The sequence below is a fragment of the Pteronotus mesoamericanus genome, unplaced genomic scaffold, assembly GCF_021234165.1.
Source record: "Pteronotus mesoamericanus isolate MK-2021 breed Mesoamerican mustached bat unplaced genomic scaffold, CSHL_Meso_final scaffold_232, whole genome shotgun sequence".
NCBI lineage: Eukaryota > Metazoa > Chordata > Mammalia > Chiroptera > Mormoopidae > Pteronotus > Pteronotus mesoamericanus.
In genome coordinates, this window is record NW_026555311.1 from 23,491,441 (window position 1) to 23,516,608 (window position 25,168).

The 25,168-nt window shown below is 38.1% G+C and overlaps 1 protein-coding gene across 2 annotated transcripts in view; it reads right to left on the bottom strand.

Annotated features, from left to right (window-relative positions):
• Positions 1-25,168, bottom strand: part of HERC3 (HECT and RLD domain containing E3 ubiquitin protein ligase 3) — a 107,008-nt gene that overhangs the window by 36,151 nt on the left and 45,689 nt on the right. For both annotated transcript variants that reach the window (XM_054591746.1, XM_054591747.1), the window contains exons 10-19: positions 24,797-24,873; positions 20,220-20,344; positions 18,162-18,221; positions 15,767-15,878; positions 15,182-15,371; positions 12,990-13,153; positions 12,749-12,862; positions 3,074-3,097; positions 2,896-2,985; positions 1,488-1,658 (exon numbers count right to left, since the gene is read on the bottom strand). In XM_054591746.1, the coding sequence (XP_054447721.1) occupies positions 1,488-1,658; positions 2,896-2,985; positions 3,074-3,097; positions 12,749-12,862; positions 12,990-13,153; positions 15,182-15,371; positions 15,767-15,878; positions 18,162-18,221; positions 20,220-20,344; positions 24,797-24,873 (1,127 nt within the window). The remainder of the gene's footprint in view (positions 1-1,487; positions 1,659-2,895; positions 2,986-3,073; positions 3,098-12,748; positions 12,863-12,989; positions 13,154-15,181; positions 15,372-15,766; positions 15,879-18,161; positions 18,222-20,219; positions 20,345-24,796; positions 24,874-25,168) is intronic.

Sequence of the window (25,168 nt, forward strand, 5' to 3'; positions counted from 1 at the left end):
AAAGGGACACAAAGAAAGCTAGAAGTTTACCATATGTCCACAGAAAGTTTACTGTCTATTTAGGGCAGTGTGGCAAACATAAAAGAATCCATTAGAGGATACATTTTATTTTCAAAGAGTCAAATAGTTTGAGAGGTAAATGTTCTGGAACATAGAGATAAGTAACGATCAACCTGAGAAAAGATAAAAAAGGTGGGGGGGGCAGTTCTTGAAGAAACTGATGCATATGGAAGGGAGGAGGGCATTCTACGTAAGTACAGACCTGGGCTCTGTGAGGGACTTTTAAAAAAAAACCATAAACAGATCCATATGGGCCATGCTGAACCCATAATGATCATCACAGTAACAACTACAGTAAACCAACAAATGAGAGTTATTGAGATTTACTACATGCCAGCACTTAAACTCTATTAACCTAATCCTCAGAACAGCCTTATGTAAGGGTATTACTATTAACATCCCCAATGTATAGGTAAGGCCTCAGGTACAGAGCCAAAAACAGCATTTGAGAAGCTTATCCTGTGGCTGTCTTCAAGGCTGCCTACAGCAGGGTGAGTGAAAAGGTGGGAACAGACATTACAACTTTGATCCTACAGATGCAGCAGAAGGCAGCTTAGACATGCTATAAAGCAAGATCTGCCTCATCTGAATTACTGATTGAAAACAGGAGGCAAAAAGGGGCTCCTGTTAGATCAAAAATACAACCCAGAAGTTCTAGGGAGAAATCCCTGGCAGATTGATGGGACAGACACTACTCATTTGACATTCTGGAAAGGGTGATGATTTCGTGGAGACCATGAGTTTCTTGCTTATTACATTTCAGAGACCGTAGTTCACAAGAGGATTGGAAATAGAGAGATGGACATCTTCTGAAGGGAAAGACAAATAACTTCAAATTTCAAATAATTCACTAAATATTTACTAATGCCTATTGTGTACCAAGCATTGTGCTAAATAAACCCTGGAAACACAGTAAGTAGTAATACAAACATGCATAGTCTAGGAGGAAAGACAATTTCTTAATTCAATAATATCAGCGTACTAAGAGTACCTGTCATAACAGTCTAACAGCTTCCCAGATGATTTCACTACCTTTCCATATTCTCGTTTTTACCTTATTTCTCTTAAATCTTTGACATCCAAAAGACTTCCTAGATGCTGGCTTGATAGTTTTGCACCTAGTTGAAGCTTTAGTTTTGCTGTTGTTTACTTGTTTTTGGTGGAGCTAGAGCAGATACACCAAAGACAGCAGACAAAGAAAGCCCTATAACCCCTCAAGTAATACACTGGCATTTTTATCTGATGTACATTGAGATGTGCTGTTTGGTGATTTTACAGAAGGAGGTGATTAAATTCTTGTAAAATGGATGAAAGAGGTAATGAAATGGCTACACTCCCCAGCTTTAATAATAAGATCTTTGTTGCTTCATCAACACTGTTTAAAGAAAAACTAGGAAGGTACTTAGAGGAATATTCTGAAGGCTCACTTTGAGAGGCTTTTTTAGATCAATATCAGAATGAATGCTCAGCTCTCTTAGGGCATCTCCAACGAGGTTGTTCCTGCGAACATGAAGGACCAGGAAGGGGCTTCTGGCCAGCAGAGGCTCCAAGGTGAGAAGCATGAAGACATTCTGCAGGTTGGCTCCGTTGACCGCCACCTGGAATGGCACATCAAAATACAATCACTCAGAGCTCACCAGAGAGTGGGGACAGCCAGCTGTGCCTTTCTGGGGTATGTGGGGAGCACACCGACTGCATCTCTCTCCATTGTTCTTTTTTTATTTTCATCTTACTTTTCCAGTTAGATTTTCTAAGTTACTACGTTTATAAAGCACACAAATCTTTCTGCTATGAACCCAAAGAGATTAACTGAAATAGTCTGTGAACCATATGACCCATAACCAGTCCCTGGAAAATGACTTAGGCTCCATTAAGACTGAAACAATATTATAATAGAAGAAATACCATGGAGAATGGGTAAAAACCATGACTTTCAAAATGGCAGAAAAGAAACCTAATAACCACTTGTTAAACAGTTGTTACTCTTTGAAAAATGTCCATTGTCTCTGTAAAACCTTTAAACTGTCAATATCAAGAATATATCACTGTGAAAATAGTATATATGTGTATATATATAATATACGTGTGTGTATATATGTATATATACAGAGAGAGCTACAGAGAAATAGAGAGATAAAGAGAGACATGAGTAAAGTTATATATCCACCAATAGGAGGGATTGGTAGATTTGAATTGCTAATTTGTAAATATCTTAGGCTTTTCAAAACCAGTTTTATTATATAATAAAAATGTGTACTTAAAATAAACCTCTATAAAGTTTTAATTCAATGAAGAATTACCAAGTTCCATTTAATTATCTCTCTATCTCTATCAGGAGTCAGAAGACAACTGGACCAAATCCAGCCTGCTGCCTGTTTTTATACAGCTTGAGCTCATAATGGTTTCTATAGTTTTAAAATGTTGAAAAAAATCCAAAGAACAATACTTCACCACATGTAAAAATTACATAAAATTCCAATTTCAGTGCACATAAAGTTCTAGTAGAATACTGCCATGCTCATTAACATATTACCTGTCACTGTCTTTGTGCTACGACAAAGCTGAAAAGTTGAAATAGACTGTGTGGTCCACAAAGACTAAAATATTTAATACGTGTACCTTTATGAAAATGCTTGCCAACTCCTGACCTATGTAAATGTGTATTCACTTATATGTGTGGTATTCAACAAAAATTGCTAAAAAAGATTGTCATAGTTCTATAGGTTAGAATGGAACTCATCCAAATATCTTTTCTCCTATTAGTAAAAATTACAACTGAATATGTAGATTGAAAGGAACACGTAAGACAAGGAAATAATTTTTAACGTGTGATACCTGCATCTGCAGTTCAGCATCCGTCTGTAGCATTTTGGTCTTGGCTTGGGCATCAAAGATAAAAGGGTAGGAACAGAGTGTTACAGCGTCCTAAAGAAAACATTATTGGCAACATTGTAGTATCCACAGAGGATAGTGCTGGAAAAATATATAAGTATATTAAAAAAGAATAATTTACCTGTATTATAGATGGTCTAGCCTTCTGTGTAAAGAAAAATAAAAAGTCTCTTACTTGAATTGCAAAACCTAAACTTTTTACCTCCTACAAATGTGAAATATAAATAACAAAACATATAAACTATCTATTTGGCCATGGAATTAACCCCATTTGAATGGCTGACTGAATTTTTGATGGAAGAGACCAATGTTTTGATGGGCATAGTGTGAGGGAAAAAAAACTAAAAACAATCTTTAAAAATTTTTAAAGGACCGTTACAGATCATACCACTAACTCCATAATTCAGAGCATTAATGGAATTCTCTTTTATAAAGGGAAAATAATTCCAAAACAGGAAATTTAAAACTTTGACTTCAGAGGTTATTTTTGTTGGGTAAAGTTAATGCAAATTTCATTTATTTGTGAGCATGTAACTTCTCTTCCTTAGACACACACACACACACACACACACACACACACATACACAAAAGCTATTACCCTGAAGAGAAATCAAATATTTAAAGCTGTCCCTGTTCTAAGTTCCATGTATCTGTGCCTCTGGTTCTATTTTGTTTGTCAGATTATTTTGTCCATTGGATTCCACATATAAGTGAGATCACATGTTATTTGTCTTTCTCTGAATGGCTTATTTCACTTAGCACAATGCTCTCCATTTCCATCCATGCTGTCACAAAGGGCAGACTGAAAGATCTGAGAGGGGAGGCAGATGGAGAGGACTGGATAAAAGAAGTTGAAGAGATTAGCCAAAGAACATATATGCATAGCCCATGAACACAGACAACAGTGTGGTGAAGGCCAGGGAAGGTGGGGGCAGGGGCTGAATTTAGGTGGGCAAAGGCCGGGAAAATGGGGGACATCTGTAGTAGTGTCGCCAACAGCAAGAAAGAAAGAGAGAAAGAAAGACATGAAAGAAGGAAAGGAAAAGGAAAAGGAAAAGGAAAGGAAAGAAGCTGCCCTTGACTCGGCACTTAAACCGATGCTTGGTCAACAGAAGACACTCCATCGATATGTACATAAAATCTTCTTTAAACAATATTTTATTGATTGTGCTGTTGTTATAGCTGTCCCAATTTTTCCCTCTTTGCCCCCCTACCCAGCACCCCCTTCTCCCCTCAGGCAATCCCTCCCACCTTTTTCATGTCCACAGGTCATGAGTATAAGTTCTTTGGCTACTCAATGTTCTACACTGTACTTTACACCCCACTGGCTATTCAGCGACTACCAATTTGTACTTCTTAATCCCCTCACCTCTTCACCCACTCCCCCAAGACCCCCTCCCATCTGGCAACCATTAAAATGCTCTCCATATTCATGATTCTGTCTCTACTCTTCTTGTTTGCTTAGCTTGTTTTTTTGAGTCAACTGTTGATAGGTATGTGTTTATTGCCATTTTATTATTCATAGTTTTGATCTTTTTTTTTAAATAGTCCCTTTAATATTTCATATATAATCATTTGGTGATGATGAACTACTTTAGTTTTTTCTTGTCTGGAAGCTCTTTATCTGCCCTTTAATTCTAAATGATAGCTTTGCTGGGTAGAACAATCTTGGCTGGAGGTCTCCACTTTTCATGCCTTTGAATATTTCTTGCCAATCCCTTCTAGCCTGCAAAGTTTCTTTTGAGAAATGGGCTGACAGCCTCATGGGGACTCCCTTGCAAATAACTGACTGCTTTCCCCTTGCTGTTTTTAAGATTCTCTCTTTATCTTTAACCTCTGGCATTTTAATTATGATGTGCCTTGGTGTGGACCTGTTTACAACGATCTTGTTTGGGACTCTCTGTGCTTACTGGACGTTCATGTCTACTTCCTTCACCAAATCAGGGAAGTTTTCTTTCATTATTTATTCAAATAGATTTCCAAATTCTTGCTCATTTTCTTCTCCTTCGGGCACCCCTAAGATGGAAATGTTGGTTTGCCTGAAGTTGTCCCAGGGACTTCTCATGCTATCCTCATCTTTTTAGATTCTTTTTTCTTCTTCTTGTTCTGCTTGGTTGTTTTTTGTTTCCTTATATTCCGTATCATTGATTTGATTCTCGGCTTTATCCGCTCTACTGTTGATTCCCTGTAAATTGTTCATTTCCTTTAGTATATCCTTCAATTCTTCCTGGCTCTTTTTATGCTGTTGAAGTACTCACTGAGTTCTTTGAGCATCCTTATAACCACTCTTTTGAATTCTGCATCTGACAGATTGCTCGTCTGCATTTTGTTTAGTTCTTTTTCTGGAGTTTTGATCTGTTCTTTCATTTGGGCCATGTTTCTTTGTCTCCTCATTTTGGCTGCCTCCCTGTGTTTGTTTCTATGTATTAGGTAGAGCTGCTATGACTCTCTGTCTTGGGTGGTGTGGCCTCATGTAGTGGGTGTCCTGTAGGCTCCAGTCTCCCCTATCACCCAAGCTGGGTACTTGAGGTGCGCCCTCCTTATGGGTTGAGCGCACCTTCCTCTTGTAGTTGAGCCTTGGATGCTGTTGGCAGATCAATGGGAGGGATTTACCCAGGCCAGTCAGCTGCCAGGACTGGTTGTGAGGACCAACCTCTACCCTCTGTGAAGGATCAGCTGTGCAAGGTCAGGGTGGTGGTGCTCCAGTGTGGTCTGCAGCTGTCCACCAGGTGCGCAGGCTGTGGGGTTTCTTGGGTGGCACAGGTCAGGGTCAGCCACCACATGTGTTCTGCCCAGGGCCACCCAGCTTGGGCTACAAAACAATCTGCAGATGGCTGCCACTTCTGCTGGGCTCAGAGGTTTCCAGGTAGAGCCAAACTCTGATCCAAAGCTGGCTTCGCTAGTGCCAGGCTTGGGGCCACTTAGCCAGAGGTATAGGGCTGGGCATGGGCCCATAAGTTGGGTGGGGCATAGACTCAGGTAAATGCCAGGGCAGAGCAAAGAGTGTAAGCTAGGTTGACGGAGTCTCGGATATGGTTCCCACCTGCCAGTTCTGTGGCTCTGTAGGGGATGGGCTCAAAAAAGACACAATGGCCTATGCCTGCTTTTCTGTCTGAGAGAAAGATGTCCCCCAGCTCTCACTCTAATGCCAAAAACTTCAGTTCCTCCCCATATGCCACTCGTGCCTTTCAATCTGCTCCCCTGATAGTGCTGGAGCTCAGAGGGAGTAAGTCTGACTAAGTTTGGTACAGGCCCTTTAAGAGGAACTGCCAGAGAGTCCAGTAGTTTTTTCCACCAACTGAAAACCTACTTGTTTTTACAGCCAGAAGTTATAAGGGCTTCTCTCCCTGGCACTGGTACCCTGAGCTAGGGGGCCTGGTATGGGGCTGGGACCCCTCACTCCCAAGATATCCCTCCCGAATTTTTATCTACCACAAGTGAGTGTGGGACTCGCCCACTCCGCGTCTGTGTCTCCTACCAGACTGGATTGATGTGGTTGTCGGATTTCCATTCAACTCGATTTCTGATGGTTCTGAGTGATCTTTGGTCTGTAGTTTATTTGTGATTTTGATGTGGTTGTGTTAGGAGGCAAGTCCTGTTTACCTATGCCTCCATCTTGACCGGAAGTTGTAAATAAAATCTTAATAAACTTTTGAGGGGGGGAAAAACAGTAAATTAAAAAACTCACAAACATATCTAAGAGGTATATCAGTTTCACTTATCAGGGGAAAGAAAATAAATCTTTTCTCAAAGTTTTTGTTAGGTTATGCAACAAAGGTTATGTATTAACTTAGTAGAAAACAAAAATATCAGCAATTACTTCATATTTATTACTACAGTATGTATTTGTAGTAATATTACTACAATATGTATAGTACTACATATTACAATGTTACTACATATTATTACATATTACAATATGTATATTACTACATATTACTACAATATGTATATTACTACATATACATATTATAGTAATATTTCTCAAACAGAAAACTATGGATTTATTCTGAGATCTGAGAGTGCTACATGAATTTTTAAAATTTGTATTTTTATAAATAATATCCTAAATAAAACCAGTTAAAATACATTCTGAATTACTTCCTTATCATCGTGTGTCACCACATAATTTGCATTTATTTTAATGCTTACATTGGTACCACATTATACTTGACTGTCCAGTAGCAATAAGAAGAAAAGCAGTCTTCCTTGATAAGTGATACATCTGCACCCAGTAAAGGGCCAGAGCTGCCCTGGCTCTCTGCATGAACGAAGGTTTAATAGCAGCTCAAAGGAAGAAAGAGAGCCGAGGCATCCCAGGGTGAATAGGATCGGCCTTGGTACTCAAGCACCAAGGCCTGACAACAGGCAGTACCAATCCACAGTGCAAGCGGGGCTTGGTTTCCGCAAGGCTATCTGCCATTTTACTGATTTCAGAGTTTTGTTGGTATCTAATTCACAAATTTGGTTTGCTTTTACAACTGTTTAAATACTATATGAATAAGTATATACCGTTGGAAATGCATATTCCAATGAAATAATTTAAATGCAATTTTAATTAAGACCCACCCTGTTTATCCTTTAAAAACAGGTCCCTTATGGATTTGGGAACATTTCCCTAGACCAAAGAATACTCATGTGAGAGACAATTCCAGTCCAGTGAGACATGGTGTGAAATCATGGGTACACAATCCAGGCTAATTTGACTCACACTCATACCTACATATCGAATATTTTTGAATTTAGAAATTAAAATTACTAAAATAAAACACATACCATAAAACAGCACTCTATAAAATTACCTTCTCATCTAAGTATCTACAAAAGGTGTAAGTATCCTGGGGAAGTAGATTTTAAACTGGTGCCAATATTCAGAATTTTAGAATCTTCATCTGAGAAGAGCTTATATTATTCTAAGCATGACTTGCTTGTTCTCAAGAGAAAAGGAAGACTTTTAATGTGTGTTGGTCTATAAAATAAGATGAAGTTTTAAACACTGCAAATGTAAAAGTGACTATGGGAGAAGTGATAACCGTTGTTGGCATTTCAGCACCCCAGTATACCTAGTATTTTTAAATACTGGTATTTTTGTTGGTGCAATACACAGGGAAGAGTAAAAATAGATTTACAGTTGTGAGTACAGGAAACAGAGTTTATGCATATGTTATTATTTATTAACTATTATATTATTTTCCATACAAGCAACTGTAAACCTACTTTTGCCCCACCCAGTAGTTATTTCAGACATAAATCAAGAGTTTTGTCTGTTTTTCTTGACTCTCCCCATGCCCACTCCAGTCTCCCTGCAAACCCCACCCCAAGCCCTCCCATCTGCAGCTCTTATTCCCTCCCTTCACTCCTAGCCTGGCCCCTCCCCACCCCCTGACAGGGCCCAGTTTTGGAAGGAGGCTGATCTCTGTTTTAGAAAAGGAGAGGAGTTAAATTGTGGGCAGGGTCACCATGCTCTCAGCTGAGTGGGTTTGCTGGAAAGAAATCTAAAACTGCCTGTTAGGAACCAGAGCCAAGGTCACAGCGTTGGCAGTCCCAAAGACCCTCCCTCTAGGGGAGGACCATAGTGCCAGCTCTAAGGAAGGTGAAGAAGGGTAGGCTATTCTGTCAAAAGAAGCACTAGAACTACATGAAGGTCTCTTTACATCTATAAACGTTTTATAAGTCTATGAGTTTTTGTATTTGAAATATAATAATTTAATTTCACTGATTTTTACTTTGTGAATGCTGAATATTTTAGAAATGGTATTAGTACCGGCATTTTCTTATTGTGTGAAATAAATACTAAAACAGCCGTGTTATGATTTTGCTTCAAGACTCCTCTCCCTAACCTAGAAGAATACATATGAACTGACATGTGATCCTATCCTGAGGCGCTGCTTTTCCTGCCCCAAAATGAATCTTACAAACCTAAAACTAGCAAAGTACTGGTGGATCACATTTCAAATGTTTTTCTTGAAATGAGGTTGCACTGTGATCTTTGTGCATTTTTTAAGCATATGAAACAAGAGCAATGAACAAGTACATGGTACAGAACTGAATAACTGGGAACATCTTTTTCCTTTAAAAGAAAATCCAAATCAACACTTCCCAAATGTGACTGTGATTGGGGGCTGGAGGCATTGCACAAACACCTGTCAGGCCAAGAAGTAAACACAGTAGCCTCTGCTGTAGAGCCTGGCGGCCACTAGGTGTCCCTATACCCACAAAGGGCAACTCTGGCTCCCTGCCCTTACTGCACGCTGAGGCAAAAACAGTTCCCTCCTCTCACCAGGCACAATACTGGGACTCAGAGGCAAAACACTGCCCTCATGTGGCAAGATGACTCTACCTTTTACCTGAGGCATTTTCTTTGTATCACTAACTTTCTCACTTATGCAGCCCCTATGGGAGCCTACAAAGGCACTCACTCTGTGTTACTTCATTTTCAAGTGGATGATGGCAGTTTATTGATAGAAATAAAGAAACCGCTGCCACCTCTTCTTTAAAATGAGCAAAAATCAACCACTTTAGAATGTCCTTTTGTGCGCCATAGCCCTTTACACATGTGTTTTCTCTCTTTGTAATTCCTTTTTCACTGCTGCCTCTGCACTGAACACCCCACAGAGGCAGCCACCGTGTCCCGCACGTGTCTCCATCCCCAGTGACTAGCAGGCAGGCGACACACGTTAGGTTATGAGAACTGCTTACTGAAAAATAGTTACCAAGGGCTTATTATGTGCCAAATAAAGCACTTTGCCAGGTAAGGTATTTCCATGCTTGCTCCCATTTAAGTCTCACAATACAGCTGTAATTCTCATTTACAAATGAGGATGCTATGCCTACAGACATTAAGTAACCTGCCTAGGGTTACACAGGTAGGAGGCCAGAGTTGAGACTAGATAGAACCCAGTTCTTTTGAACTAAAGCATGTGCTCTGATCTTCCTTCTACACTGCCTCAGCCACTACGAAGCTAAAAAAATTAAACACACAAAAATCTATTTATTGTGGTATACGTACAATAAAATAGTATTCCTCTATTTAAAAAAAAAAGGAAATCCTGCCATTTGCAACAACACAGGTGAATCTGAAGATCATTACGCTAAGTGAAATAAGCCAGAAAAAGGCAAATACTGTATAGTATCACCTATATGTGGAATCTTAAAAAAAAAAAAAAAGCCACTCTTATAGAAACAGAATGGTGGTTTGCAGAGGCTAGGGGGTGGGAAGGTGGGGAGATGTAGGTCAAAGGCTACAAGGTCTGTTGTTAAGTTCTGGGGAGCTAATGTACAGCATATTACATTAATAATACTGTGTAATAACTATACAGTTAATAATACTGTTCCATATTTTAAGTTTGCTAAGATATAAATCTTAAAAGTTTTCATCACAGGAAAAAACTTTGTAACTATGTATGGTGATGGGTGGTAGCTAGACTTATTATATGATCATTTTGCAGTATATACAGATACTGAATCATTATGTTGTACACCTGAAACTAATGTAATGTTTTTCATCAATTATATCTCAAAAGGGTGGTTAAAAAAACATAAATTTGTATATAAAATCACTTTAGCAACATAGGTTAAAATCCAAGGTATCAAGAAATTTAAACTTCAATTTCTAATAGTATTGTACCTTATACAATAAAAAAGTTCCCCAGAAATCACAAAAGTTCACAGAGTAATTTCATCTAATTTTCCATCTTTCTATAATAATTAGCTTAGTTACTAAAGAGGAGATATGCATTTAGTATTCAAGACCTACATATGCTTATTAAATGCTAAGAGAAAGAAACTATATAAAGATTGTAAAAGTTGCTCACTTAACCTCTCTATTCCAAGACTACAGTCATGATAATCTAGATCTTAATACCAGTAACTTCTTTTTCAGTGAAAAAAAAGAATTAGAGTTCATTAGAATTATCCTATTCAGCATGAAGTTGGAGGTTAGAAGTCCGAAGACCTGTCTTTTTTGGCTAATTATATTGGTGGAAAAATTGTTCAACTTCTCTGAGCCTCCATTCCTCACCTGAAAACAAAGCAGATGGCCTAAATAATGCATAAGGCTTATTTCAGCTATTAATATTTCAGTATTTAGTGAGTAATAATTTGATAGAGATTGATAAAACAAAAAAGTTAATCTTTTTACAATATCTAAATTAGAGGGTGAAAACAGAGTTCTTTGCTAGCCTTCATGTTAAAATTTCCCAGTAAACCTATTCAGAAGACTCTACTCTACTTTTATTGAAAAGTATTTTGTTTTTTCAGGGTAATTTTAAATCTTATTAAAAACATAGTATCATGTAAACATAAATCATCTATTATATTATAAAGAAAATATTCTTGCTTAGTTAAATAAACCTATTTAAATACCTTGCTTTTGGAGACCACTACTGACCTCCAAAAACCCTGCAAGAAAAATGTTGCCTAAATGTTGGTGATAAATCTGTTAGACAAGCAAGAGCTCACCTCAAATGTATCTGTTGTACATGACTTCACTAAATATTTTAATCAAATTATCATCGTTTCCTGACATAACTCAAATTTACACATATTTCACACATGGAGGAATTCTAAAAAGCCTTGCATATATCTCAAGCCAGTGCAACCAAACTGAGTTCTTGCCAAGTCAGGGGTGGCAGGCAGCAATCTGCACGCAGTGCCTTGGACGGTATGTCTAACATACAGCAAGAACTAGGTCAGGGGCATGTGACATTTTCACTCACGTAATCCTAAATCAGAGGTGGCCTACAGGGTTCAGGCAGCTGAATAAGATGACGGAAGTAGGATAGCTATTATAAGATGATAATTAGCAAATGGCCTTTCCTTAATGTCAAAATCAAGCTGCAGTAGGGATTGTGGCACGCAGATGCCTCATCTAAAGAGCCACTATTGAACTCCAGCCAATTGGTGCCATCTGGGAAGACAGGTCATGTTGCCAGATCTTCCAAATTTCAGGAAAAGTTAAAAATTCATTTCACATGTCTTGACATTTTTTAATTGTGGTAAAAGACATCTAACAAAGTTTATCTTTATCGTTTTAAGGTATATATTTCAGTAGTGCTAACTGCATTTGTATTATTGTTCAATGATCTACAGAACTTTTTCATCTTGAAAAATGAAAACTCTAAACCCATTATACAACTCCCCACGTCTCCTTCCCCCAAACCCTGGCCACCACAATTCTACTTCCTGTTTCTATGAGTTTGACTACTATAGATACCTTGATTTATTTTTTTCATGGTGACAGATAATTAAAATTTATACCATTCTACATGTCTGCCCATTTATGACTCCTTACAATCATTTGTGATTACTAAAAGCACTTCAAAGTTTTAAGAATGCAAAAGTTAGTGGATATAACACAGGTGTGATACTAACACCAAAGTCAAGGACAAATTATAGGGCTCAGATGTGCTTTCCTTATTCCTACTTATATCCTGAGAAAAGACTAAATAAAATTATCATTGTTTCCTAACATAACTCAAATTTAAAATATTTCACACATGGAGGAATTCTAAAAAGCCTTGCATATATCTCAAGCCAGTGCAATCAAACTGAGTTCTTGCCAAGTCAGGGGTGGCAGGCAGGAATTGGCACACAGTGCCTTGGACGGTATGTCTAACATACAGCAAGAACTAGGTCAGGGGCATGTGACATTTTCACTCACGTAATCCTAAATCAGAGGTGGCCTACAGGGTTCAGGCAGCTGAATAAGATGACGGAAGTAGGATAGCTATTATAAGATGATATGCTTTCATCTTATCTTACTTATAAGTAAGATATGCTTTCTACGGATTCTTACCATGCCTGCTTGATGCAAGAACCACATGAGGTAGTCTTCCTGAATGTCCACAAGGCTGGAAATCTCAGGAATGTAAAATGTATCATATTCCACGTGCTTTACCTTAAGATTTACCTGATGAAAAACAAAATAAGGTCAACTAAAACCCGAAGATGGCTTCCCATAGAGCATCTCAGTAGGACTCTGACCCTCCAATCTTTTCACCCTTCCCCCCCAACCCCCAGCTCCTCGCAAGGTTTACCTTATATAACTTCTCCAAGAGCTTGAGAGCTGCTGTAATGTAAGTGTTAAACAGTACAGGTATTAAGAATGTCTTTCTTCCTCTCAGTAGATAAACAACTGCATCTTTATAGAGGTTTACCAGCTTCATGAAATATTTGGGGCATACCTGAGACCACCAGTTATCTTTAGAAAGAAAGAAAAGACATATTTCAACACATATTCTTGATATTTATGTTTTAAGTATTTAGATATTCCACCTACTAGCTAAAAACTGCTTTAGCTAGAAAGTGAACTAGAAAATAGTTTTCTAAAACTGACTTTAAAAGACTCCACTAAAGCATTTCTGGAGAAAGAAGCAGCTGTGCAAGAATCCTGGAGCTTTTTTTGTAAAGCTTAATCCGATTTTTTTTTTTCCCCTCAAAGGCTCAATCAGAAGGCTAATCTAAAATTTCAGTCCCACCCTGGCTGGTGTGGCTAAGTGGACTGAGCGCCAGCCTGCGAACCAAAGGGTCGCAGGTTGGATTCCCAGTCAGGGCACATGCCTGGGTCGTGAGCCAGGCCCTGAGTAAGGGACACGCAAGAGGCAGCCACACGCTGATATTTCTCTCTCTCTTTCTCCCTCCTTTCCCATCTTTAAACAATAAATAAAATATTTTAAAAATTAAAAAATAAAATAAAATTTCAGACCCAAGGGTACATGTGGACAAGATGCTAAGGCACATATTTTGGGCAGGAGCATTCATATATCCTAGTCCGTTCAGCCATCTTCTCAGCCATCACTCCTAGACTCTGTGCCAGGGACACCAACGACCACATGCCCCAGAACAGAACCAGTGTGACAACCATTCCTTCCTCTCAAGAGGCATAATTAGTTGAAAGCTACCATTTCTGCTTCTTGCCAAACAATGCTTTCTCATAACCCAACAAGAAAATGATACCATCGACTTCTACTTTATCAGAAAAAAATTCAGCCATACTGAAATATTTAAAAGATTAAATAATATGATGTCCGATACTTTTAAAAAATAGTCCAGCAAAAGATGAAAAGATGGTGGTAGGAGAATAGATAAAATAAAAAGAATAAAATGTTGATAATCATTAATTGATGAGTTCCTGTAGTGTTCTCTCTACTTTAGGGTATTCTTTTAAGTTTAAATTTCTATAATTAGAAGTTAAGAACAAATTCAGTGTAAAACTCAATGAGTTTGATTGCTTTGTGCCACCCTACCTGAAAAAATTAAAATTAAGAAAAACCTCAAACATAAAAGTCAAGTACTATACTCCTTCACAGGTTGCCATCTCTCTACCTCACAGTTTATGAGCACACCTGAGAAAATATGCTTCAAAAGTCTTTCGATCTTAAAAAATAATTAAGGGCTAACATATTACTATTGCTTCCATTACAATTTCTGTTTTTATATCTTCTGCAAAGGTGGAAGCAATATAAGCCAGTATTCCATCCTCAGGAACACAGGTCTCTTTACTCATGGGGAGACCACACTCAAGTAACATCCTACTTCTTATGGAATGCAGAAGTTACTGAGCTGCAGTGAACACCTGAAAAAAATTTACCAGGGGGGAAAAAAGAAAAAGCCAGGAGACAGACTTTCTGCACTTGATTAGTAAAAACAGCTCAGGCGCTACTCCCATGAGAGACACTCTCCAATTCACTGAGGAATAAAAGGTTCTTATCTCAGCAAAGTGTCCGTAGCCTGCAAAAATCAGTGCGGACTCAACTGTCCTAAAAAAGAAAAACAAAACAAACATTTGGTAAGTCTCCACCAGGTCATTTTCTTCCTCTCCTTTTCTGGAGACCTGCGTATCACCAAAACTGTTCATTTCACTCCCACCCCCTAAATTAGGTATAGGAGTAAAAACAACACACGGACATTAAATTTTAAGAGGCTATTAATTACTAGCAAGCATGGGAGAAGAAAAAAATAAAGTTGGATAATCTAACTTTGTAGAATATTTAAAAATAAAGATTAATCTGGCATGAATCATTTCAAATAACTGAAATAACAGTTCAATTTGTTCAGATTGCAAATATTGCTAGTTAGAAATTAACAGCAAAGAAAAGTAGGTTAAATGTTAAGGATATTAAATAAATGGCAACAAACAGATTCTTGGATCTCAAACCACCAAGAGCCACCAGTCACACCAATTAAAATAAAAGCAGAAAACCACTAGTATTGAATTTAGTAAATTCACCTAATACTTTGCTAGGGTTTGTATCCAGCCGCAGAATGGCCATAGCCAGGGGAATAGTCAATGTTATATAATACTTGGAATCCTGGAGTAGGGGAAACTCAGGCAGTATTAAATATATTCGCATAGCTTCAACATCTGGTGGTGAACTTGACAACTGAGGAATCAGGCAACTTTCAAAGCTGTTTAAGATCTGTAGGAGAGAAAAGAATACTGAGCAATTCAAGCATACTTAAGACCTAGTTACCTTATCTCTAATCCATACGCTATTTGACAGATTCTCAACTTTCACTCATTGCATGCACTGAGGACCTCCTACGTGCCAGGAGGAACCAGGCACTGGTCTAGGCATTCAGGATACATCAGTGAAAAGAAAAGCCAGTGTAAGCACTCTGGAGGGGCATTGCCTTAGACAGGTTTAGGCCTAAAATAGAGCTGAAGGTAGATCAAATTCCTAAAGTGAATATTTTAGAATTAAGATTTATACAAGACCTTTGTCTTTCATCATTTTCTTTCTCTTGAAAGTTGAATTACTGAAATGAAGAAATGTATTTTTAAACATGCGCTTTGTCAATGTAAAGAACATACCTGTTCTAGAATCATGGAATGCTGAGAGTTCATTAACTTCTCAAATAACACCCTAGTTGAGTTCAGGTCAATCCCAGGGATTTTGGGACTTGTTTTAAAATGTTCATCAATTCTAAACAAACAAAAACAAGAAAAAAAGTACCTAAGAAAAATAAAGCAAACATGCTGACAGGAATTATAAACAGATAACCAGAATAGTTTATCCATACTGATCACATGTAAATTTGCCCTGGCAGACAATATGCATAAAGATAGTACACTTTGGAGATGTTGGACAGGTAAACCTTTCTAGGGTCACTTTTACAAGATATTCTTAAATTTTTCAAGTTTTTTTCCTTCATGTCAAAGTACAAGGACCATCATTTCCATCTGAGGCCATCTCGAAGTTTATAAGCAGTGTTATTCCCCTGATTTACCCTTGTGTTTTTTTGCCTTTTTCTGTAACAGTGACATACTGAACAAGCTGTGGATTCTGTGCCCAGGTGCAAAAAAGAAAAAAAAAATCCCCTGTGCAAAGTGACCCACTCATCAACAAGTGGCAAGTAGAATCTTCAAGCCTTTCTTAAAGGTTTTTTTTTTTTCTTAAAACAGATCTACAACAAATGCAATGTTAATGTCTCTCTTAGTGAACACAAGAGATGCAATTCACCCAGGGACTAATTTTTACTGCTACTGTTTTTAACTTCCTAGCAACTAATCATTTTTCCAAAGTTAAAGCCTTATGCCTTTAGAGACTTAAAGAGTATCTCCTTTAAATGTCCACTCTTGATCATACATACCACATCTATTAATTATAAAAGAACTAGCTATTTATAAAACAGGCTTCTGTTTATGAGTAATGGACATGTTCAGACAGACTTAACACCCTGTGGCAGCAATGTTTTAATTTATAAAAACATAAGTAGAGTTTCTAACCTTTTTTAAAAAAAAAATCATAGTTAAGATATATTGGAACCTAAATTGTCAAATCAAGAGAGGATGCTAAGGCTTTGTTGGGTCTTTTGCTGTTGTTGTTCCAAAAATAAATCTGCCCAGACCATAAAAATTAATTCTGGTATCCCATATGTAACCTTCCATATGCTTAGATGTAATTCTGCTATGCTGTTAAGAAAAACAAAATACAAAAAAAAGACAATATTTGATTTACATATATTTATGCTTTATAAAACTGGTCTTCGTTTTAATTGGTGTCATACGATATATTCCATATAAGCTGGAGGAACAGGACTCCTGAAATAGCACTGTTGTCAGTTAAAAAAAAAAAAAAAAAAGCTTAATCAAGAATCCTATAGAATCCATGATACTAAGGATGGATAACCTAACAAATCTGGCCAAAAGCCATTCCCAAACTTCATAAAAGCTGTCCTTCTAGAACAAGGTTTCTTAGCTTTGATACTATTGCTTTTTGAGGCTGGATAATTCTTTGTTAAGTGAGTGGGATTGTTAGCAGCATCCCTAGCCTTTGCCTAATAGATGCCAGTAATATATCCTTCCCCATTATAACCAAAAATGTCACGAGACATTACCAAATATCCTGAGGAAGCAAAATCAGCCTAGTTGAGAATCATCGTTCTAAAAGACTCAAATCAGCGCAATCCATAGTACTTTTCTCTGAAGGAAAGGTAAATAACTTAGCTATCTCTATCTCACTGAAGAGAGTTTCTGAAGTGATCTCTTGCAACCCAGTAAAAGTGGGATGCAACCCAATTTGGGTGGGATGCATGAGTGGGATACATAAATGATGTCTAAAACTTCCTGCGATTCTCACTGAGAGATGGCCAAAAACTGGGATCACCAAAAATCAAAGCCCATAACGAGGCCCTTTTGCTGTATCAGGTTCCTCAGGGGTATATCTGCAGAAGGGATAAAGCAAAGCCAAAAAACACTCTATTTCCTACCTAGGAGCTCAGCCCAAATGTAATTTCCTAGTGACCTGGGCTGGATCTGAGTCCAAGAAGGCCTGAATTCTCCTTAGACCTTCCCCCTAAGTTCACCTATTTTTGAGGAAAAAAAATTTATTGGACGGCAAACCAAAGAAAGCAAGGAGATTATCTAGGGAGTTAAGAATTCAAGAATAAATACCACACACATGGTAGGAGTGGTAACATTTTAGAATACCCTGAAAAATCTTACTTTTGATTACACCAACTTTTTATGAGATACAGCCTCTCTCTTTGCTAATCTGTTTCTCTACCAACCAGGCATGAATCAGCATTGCCCTTCCTGATGTCCTCTGTTTCATCATTACCAGGCATTCCAATTTCTGCACAAATCATCGGCTTATCCACTGAAAAAAGGCCAACCACCATCAAAGAGAACAGAAGTCTTTCACGACCTTTGCTGATGAAATATCTGCATCACATGTGGGTATTTTCTTCAGATTCAAAGCACTTACTTTTTTTCAAGAAAACTTCCATTCCAACAGGCTGCAGAAGATAAAATCTGAACAATACCACTGCTCAGAGAGAAGAAGAGAGGGAAGCCTTTAATAATTACAAATAGATGGTTATTTAAGCATCAGAAACAGACCAGACAATCTATTCTAGGGTTTCATTAATAGCAGCTTTTTTAAAATGAACTTTTTCCTTTTACTGATTCTAGAGAGGGAAAGAGAGGGAGAAAAAGGAGAAAAACATCAATATGAGAGAGAAACATTGACTGGTTCCCTTTGGCATGTGTCCCGACTGGGGACTGACCCTGCAACCCAAGCATGTGCCCTCACTGGGAATCGAACCTGACACATTTTGGTTTCTGGGATGACATCAAACCAACTGAGCTACATCTGCCAAGGCTATTAGCAGCTCTTCCTTACCCAGGAAAAGCCCTGGAAAATATGCATACATTTGCTTTATAAAAACATTGTGTCACACCTCAAAATGGACAACAGCTTAAATTTTCCATAAGTCATGGAGAGTATTTAAGAGAGTAAAATGAGAGTATCAAAGCTACGGAAAGAAAAACTTTTGCACCTGCTAAGACCTTGAACATTTCTTCTACCACCAATCATCTAAGACACTCCCCACCTCACCTCTAAACACACACACAAAATAAAACCAAAACAGAGAAGCTGAGCTGTATCTCCCAAACACAGAAATTATCTTTGTAAATTAATAACTGAACAACTAACTTCCTTCTATTTTGTTGCCCATCTGAGAAAGAAACTGAAAAATGAAATGAGTGTTTATTCCTACAGGTTCTGGGAAAATAGCTAGTTTCTGAGGATCCAGAGTGAAATTGCAGGTCAGGAGCCCTGAACCCTCTTATTCAGTATAAGGAAAGGGAAGGAAAGAAACAAATACATGGTTGAGGAGGCTATTTCAGACACGTTTCTTAATCACAGAATCTGGGTCAGGAAAGATCATTTTATAAATAAGAAAATAGAACTAGCGAAGTTGTCATGGTTTCAGCAAAGTGAGTCTACATTCCCCCTCACCCTTCAACAGTGAGTCCAGTTCCTTTGCCCCTGCCACCTTTCAGCCTGAACTCCTCAGCAGAAACACCTATTTTGAGGACGGCCGTGAGCTGTTCTAGGGCACACCCAATGGTCCCCCGCGCGCCAAAGTTCAGACCCTGGTCAACTGCCCCGCTGTAATCCACGTCATAAAACCAGGTGTACTACACACATTTCTGGGAATGACCACAGCTTAGTATACAGAGTGTGATTCATTCATTTCCAAGAATGAGACTCTCTGAAGAAAAATGGAAATCCTGAGGAAAATCAATGAAAATGTGTAAAAATGTGCAGAAAAAAATGCTCCTTTAAGAATAAAGTAAAATTGCCCTGTTGGTGTGGCTCAGCTGGCTGTAGCGTCATCCAGTAAACCAAAAGATCACAGGTTGAATTCCTGGTCAGGGCACATGCCTAACGTGCAGGTCAGTCCCCAGTCACGGCACATACAAGGGACAACCAGACAATGTTTCTCTTTCTCCTTCCCTTCCCCTCTCTCTAAAATCAATGAGCATGTCCTTGGGTGAGGAAAGATAAGAAAGCAGCTTCAATACGTTTTATTATATGTTTTTCCTTACTTGACACTGAATTACCATCTTGACTAATCATTTTGAATTGTGGATATCTATTATTATTCCAATCAGGTAAGACAGCAGCTGTCTTAGATTTAGGATGCTTTGAAACATGCATATGAAGAAACTCTTGGGGTCAAACAACAATTAACAATGAGTTTTCTTACTAGAAAGGCCAACTCAGACCTTCAGCAGGATTTTTAAGATCTGAACAAGGCAGGTTGATGAATACAGTTGCTGGAAGAATAGAGGAACAACCTATTATGTTGTTTGAGGTAAGGGCACTAAATCCTGAATAAATACGTGCAAAAAAAAAAATTCCCTAAAATGTGAAATACCATTTATATTCACAATTTCAATATGAAAATAGGGAAAGTCGCTAAGCTAGAAGATTCTACTACACTTCTAGAAAATAAAACAAGCAGTCACATACTTGATTGTATTTGCATTGTTGTGTTCTGAGAGTTTTTGTCTCCAAACTGCTATGGTTTCATCATTTATTAAACTGGTGTAATGTGCTTGGTTCACAGTCCTGAAGTCAACAGCAGGAGAAGAATTCTGGAAAATTAAATATAGAGGAAAAAATGAGAAATTACGTAGGATGGATCTTTTCTCCTTTCCTTCTGACATAGTCTCCGTTTTGTGCTTCACCTACTACAAGAGCTGGGGAGCACTGCCCAGAGGCCCCCCACCCTTCAGAACAGGCACTCACTCTCCCAGCTGCTGAAAGTGTAGGCTTCTGATAGCTCCCAGCTGGGCTGCTTTTCAGAAATTGCTTTGTTCCTTTGTATCCCGTGGCAGTAAGAGGTGTGGTACAAAGGCCCAACTCTCTAGGCTCAACTCAGGACTGGCTGAAGGGCCAGTTCAACCCCAAAGCTCCCCAGAGATGGCTAGGGACTTGGTTATACTGACTGGCAGTTCAACTTCTCCCCCTGCCCAATCTTGCCTCCTTCATCCCTAAGTAGATGTTGTTCTACAGTGCACACCCAAACCTTGCTGAACATAAATCTCATCTTAAAGTCTGGTTCCCAGAGAAACCAACCTAGTATGACTTTTCCAAACTTCTTTCTGCGGTGCTTTGAATCACTATACTATCAAGGCTTTTAGGGTATTAATCATTGTCATACCTATTCACTAAACTCCCAACAAAATATATTATTTAAAAATTCGTTATAATCTATATTGCAAATAATCTATAAAAATTTAATGGGTCTTAATTTCTTGCTTCAAGTATACAGCTATACATTTATAAGAAAGGTGGCAAAAAGACATGTCAATAATGGCTTTAAAAATTCCAAATGCTGCTCAGCATTGTATATCCTTTATTCAGTGAGATTTTTAAAATATAAGCACTTATTTTCTAAAATTTCTCTTTTTCAACTGATTTTCCCCAAATCCTGTTCTTGACCCAGAATTGTGAAAAAGTTGAAAGTGCTTTCACACCTCCTATACTTGTCAGTAAAAAAGAGCAAAACAGTACTATTAGTGCATTCATCCGTCAATTCGTAAAATGTTCATTTTTCTCCTTTGAACCTCCACAAAAAAACACAACTTTCAAAATAAATTTTCTTTGTTTTTCTCATAGTCATAAACTGAGATGGCATTATAAAGGGAAAGGTCAAAGACATATAACAAATTAGAGATGCCTGCAAGTTCTTGATCATCTGGTTCTTAGTAGTTATTTTACTAAACTGGCCACAGACATCTATTGAGAGATCAAAAGGCACAATGAGTTACATAGAGAAAAATCCTAAGAGAAAGTAGACATTTGTGCACACACAAACACACCCTGGTTTGGAAAATCATTGTTGGTATGTAAATTTTAATTACTTTCCCTATTTGAGGAACAGCTAAACATAGGCTTCAACACATACTTATAATAGAATATAGACATGGAATTATGTTCTCATTCTTTACTGCATGCCCACCCAATAAACCACAGATGCCTTAAATGAAGTACAATTTCCAAATTACCTAAAGACCTAAGAAAAAGGATCAACTTTCTTCTAATCAATGTCTTCTAATTACAAAGAGGCCAGAAAGAAAAAAAAAAATTGGTCTATAACAGTGTTTCTCTACTTTAGCTACACTTTGAATCACCAGGGCATTCACAAATCTTGGTGACCAAGTCACACTCCAGACCAATTAAGTCAGAATCTCTAGAGGCATCAGCAGTTTTCTAAGGCCCCCAGGTGATTCCATCAGGCAAACAAGGTTGAGAATAACTGTTCCGGGAAAAAGGATTATGTCACCTAACGAACTTTGAGATAGATATTCTCCCCCCCCCCGCCCTCCGCCGCCCCCAACCACATTCCCTCTTCAGGCCTATCCAGGGAACAAGATGAAAAGAAAAGAGCGGCTAGGACTTACACTCACTAAATCGCCAAGACCTAGAATGAAACGCAGCAAAGGCCTGGCATTAATGAATGAGTCGGCATTTTATACAAAAATGGAGCCTGTTACCACACATAGATGCTTTTTCTTGGTTTTTTAAATGAGTCTTCATGTGATATAGTAAGAGAGTAAACATGATTTTGATCAGTCTCTACATCTAAACAAAAAACTATGGTTAATAGCTTCAGAAAAAGGGTATAGGTTTCATTTTTTTAAAAAAGAGCAACACTTTCCTAAGTAATATTTTCTTTTCTCTTTTCTCTATTATCTTACATTTGTAATGCACACTACTCTTAACAAATGTCAAATCTTTACCCTGCCCTGCTTCACTGACACTGCCCTACTCCACTTCCTTCTCATCAACGATTTCTTTGCCACATGTTAAGTGCAGTAAGTTTAAAATTCAACTACAGCTTTTTTCCTCCCTGGCTGCTTGAGGATCGGCAGCTGCCATCACATACAACCCAGTAAATATCCAGACCAGGTAGCTCATGACCCACACATCCTTTACCCTGCGAAGGCAACAGCACCTAAGACAGAAATTCAGGAGAAGCTAGCCAAAATGTAGAAGACCACAGCAAATGCCATCTTTATATTTGGCTTCAGAACCCATTTTGGTGGTGGCAAGACAACTGCTTTTGGCATGATTTATGATTCCTTAGGTTATGCAAACAAAAATGAAGCCAAATGTAGACTAGCAAGACATGGCCTGTGGGAGAAGAGGGAGACCCTAAGAAAACAGCAAAGGAATGTAAGGACGGAATGAAGAATGCCAGGCGGACTGCAAAGGCCAGCGCTGGTGTTGGCAAAAAGGGGAAAGATTCTTCAGTGACTTTATCTGTGGTGGCTGTGCAGGTTTTTCATGAGAGGATCAGTAAACTAAAAACTTCTTTTAAAAACCCAACTACACAAAGGGTGGTGCAAAAGTAGGTTTACAGTTGTGAATACCTGAAACACAGAGCTTACTCTTACATCCTTATTTATTAATTTTTATATTATTTTAGGAACAACTATGAACCTTTTACCCCACCCTATAAATCAGATAACATATTTATAAAGAGAAGAAAACCAAGCCTTATGTTGAATTGGCAAAATGTTATTGGATATTTTGGATAATATTATTCAAGTCGGTTTCTTAGGAATATGGATACTTCAAACTCTACTACTTCTGGACAAAAGTTATTAACCTGCAGAGAGTCGGTGCTTTTCATCCTTCACTTTACTGGCATCTTGAAGAAACATAGAATCATCTCAGCTTTCCTCAAGACTTGTCTGTGAAGCACTGAAGCTGGGCCGAAAATAGGTCTGAAGCCAGAGTTCCACGTCATCCCTAGGTTCCACTAGGCAGAACCTTCTCCAGGCTGCTGCGCTGGGAAATAGCTAATTGTCAGTTTTAGCTATCCAACCCGCAGCCTCAGGGTCCCCCACAGCCTCTTCTACCAAAAGCACAGAATTATACTGACAGGAAGGTAAGAACGTTTTGTATTGATGGCAAAATATCAGACTGATACGGAGAATCTGCAGGGCTAAAAGGGCCCCTTGTCTCCACAGTTCATTTTCTTCCCAAACAATTAGAAATCCTTTATTCACCAATGCCCCTTCCCTGCTCCTCCAGGACAGAATAAGGATCAATGCAACACATATCTTAGATCCTCCCTAAATGCTTGTTGCATAAAAAGCAGCGTGGGCAAGAGAGAAAGCACAAGAGTAGAAGCAATGGGGGAGGGCACAAAACAGTTCTGTAGTGCTGGTTTCGGACTGATTTTCCTTGTCCAGGATCAGAGCAATGAGTTAGAGCACTGTTGCAGATACCTGGGCCACAGTCTCCTGCCCTCAAGATACGGGGTCTGGCACAAATAATGCCCCTTTTTAAGTACAAAATTTTGTATTACAAAATCATAAGTATGTAATTCTGTAACATGACAATATCATACTCAAGAACACTATATGACATTTTAGGTGAAATGGTTAAATTAAAACTATAAATTATTGCACCCATATTACTACCCTACCAACCACACTCAAGCAGGCCTTACTTCTGCCGGACCCTGTAACAGAGTATCATTCTTTCTGACTTACCCACTACAGTGATGCAGGAGACAATATGAGGGAAATTTTAGTCTGGTGCAATGAGCAGATTATAAGTGAGAAAGGATATCTGAATACTGGGGTATCTCTCCTATATTTAGTATATACTCAATCACATTTTTAAAAAAACCCACTTTTAGTATTGAGTATTAGTAGTATTTTCATTACCTCAGGGGGAAGGAAAGAACTGGGAAGTCATATAATGCCAAAGTAAGTATGAACTCTCTGGGTCTCCATAAATCTCTTTTGGAACACATGTAGATATAAACAATTTTAAATTATAAATTAGAACTCTATGATTAAAATATTACAAAAAAATATTGGCACTTCAAGAGAGCAAAAGAAAGCTAACTTCCTCAAGGTTTAGGTTGCTTATTTTAATAAAATAAAATTGGTTAAAAAAAAAAACAAAGAATAACACATTGCTTGTATAATTATTTACTTATTTTTCCATGTAATTATTTATTAAAATAAATACTGGTTCACCATCATTCAACCCCCAAAATAAGAGTCAAAAGAAAATTTTACCTCATATTTGGAGCAAAGTACAAAAGTTTGGTCTCCTCCAGAGAAGATCTGCTTAACAATATGATATTTAAAGCGATCTGTCAAAAAAATTTTCAACAGCACATTTTTCAATAATTAAAGTTTTTCCTTGATTTCTTTTCTAATATTCCAAAATATTCTTCACAATGGTTTCCTGTCCATTTGAATTATGCCAGAGAAGTAAAAAACCTGTCTCCTGGCTCTTTGCCCAGAACTGTTTCTATTGCAATTAAAAATAAATATATCAAGTGGTAGCCTCCATTCTAACCCTACCTCATCCTCCCCGCCAAACGCCAGCTAATCCTGACCTCTTTTCTATTTTTCATTCTAACTCTGTTATGCCAACCTGCAATT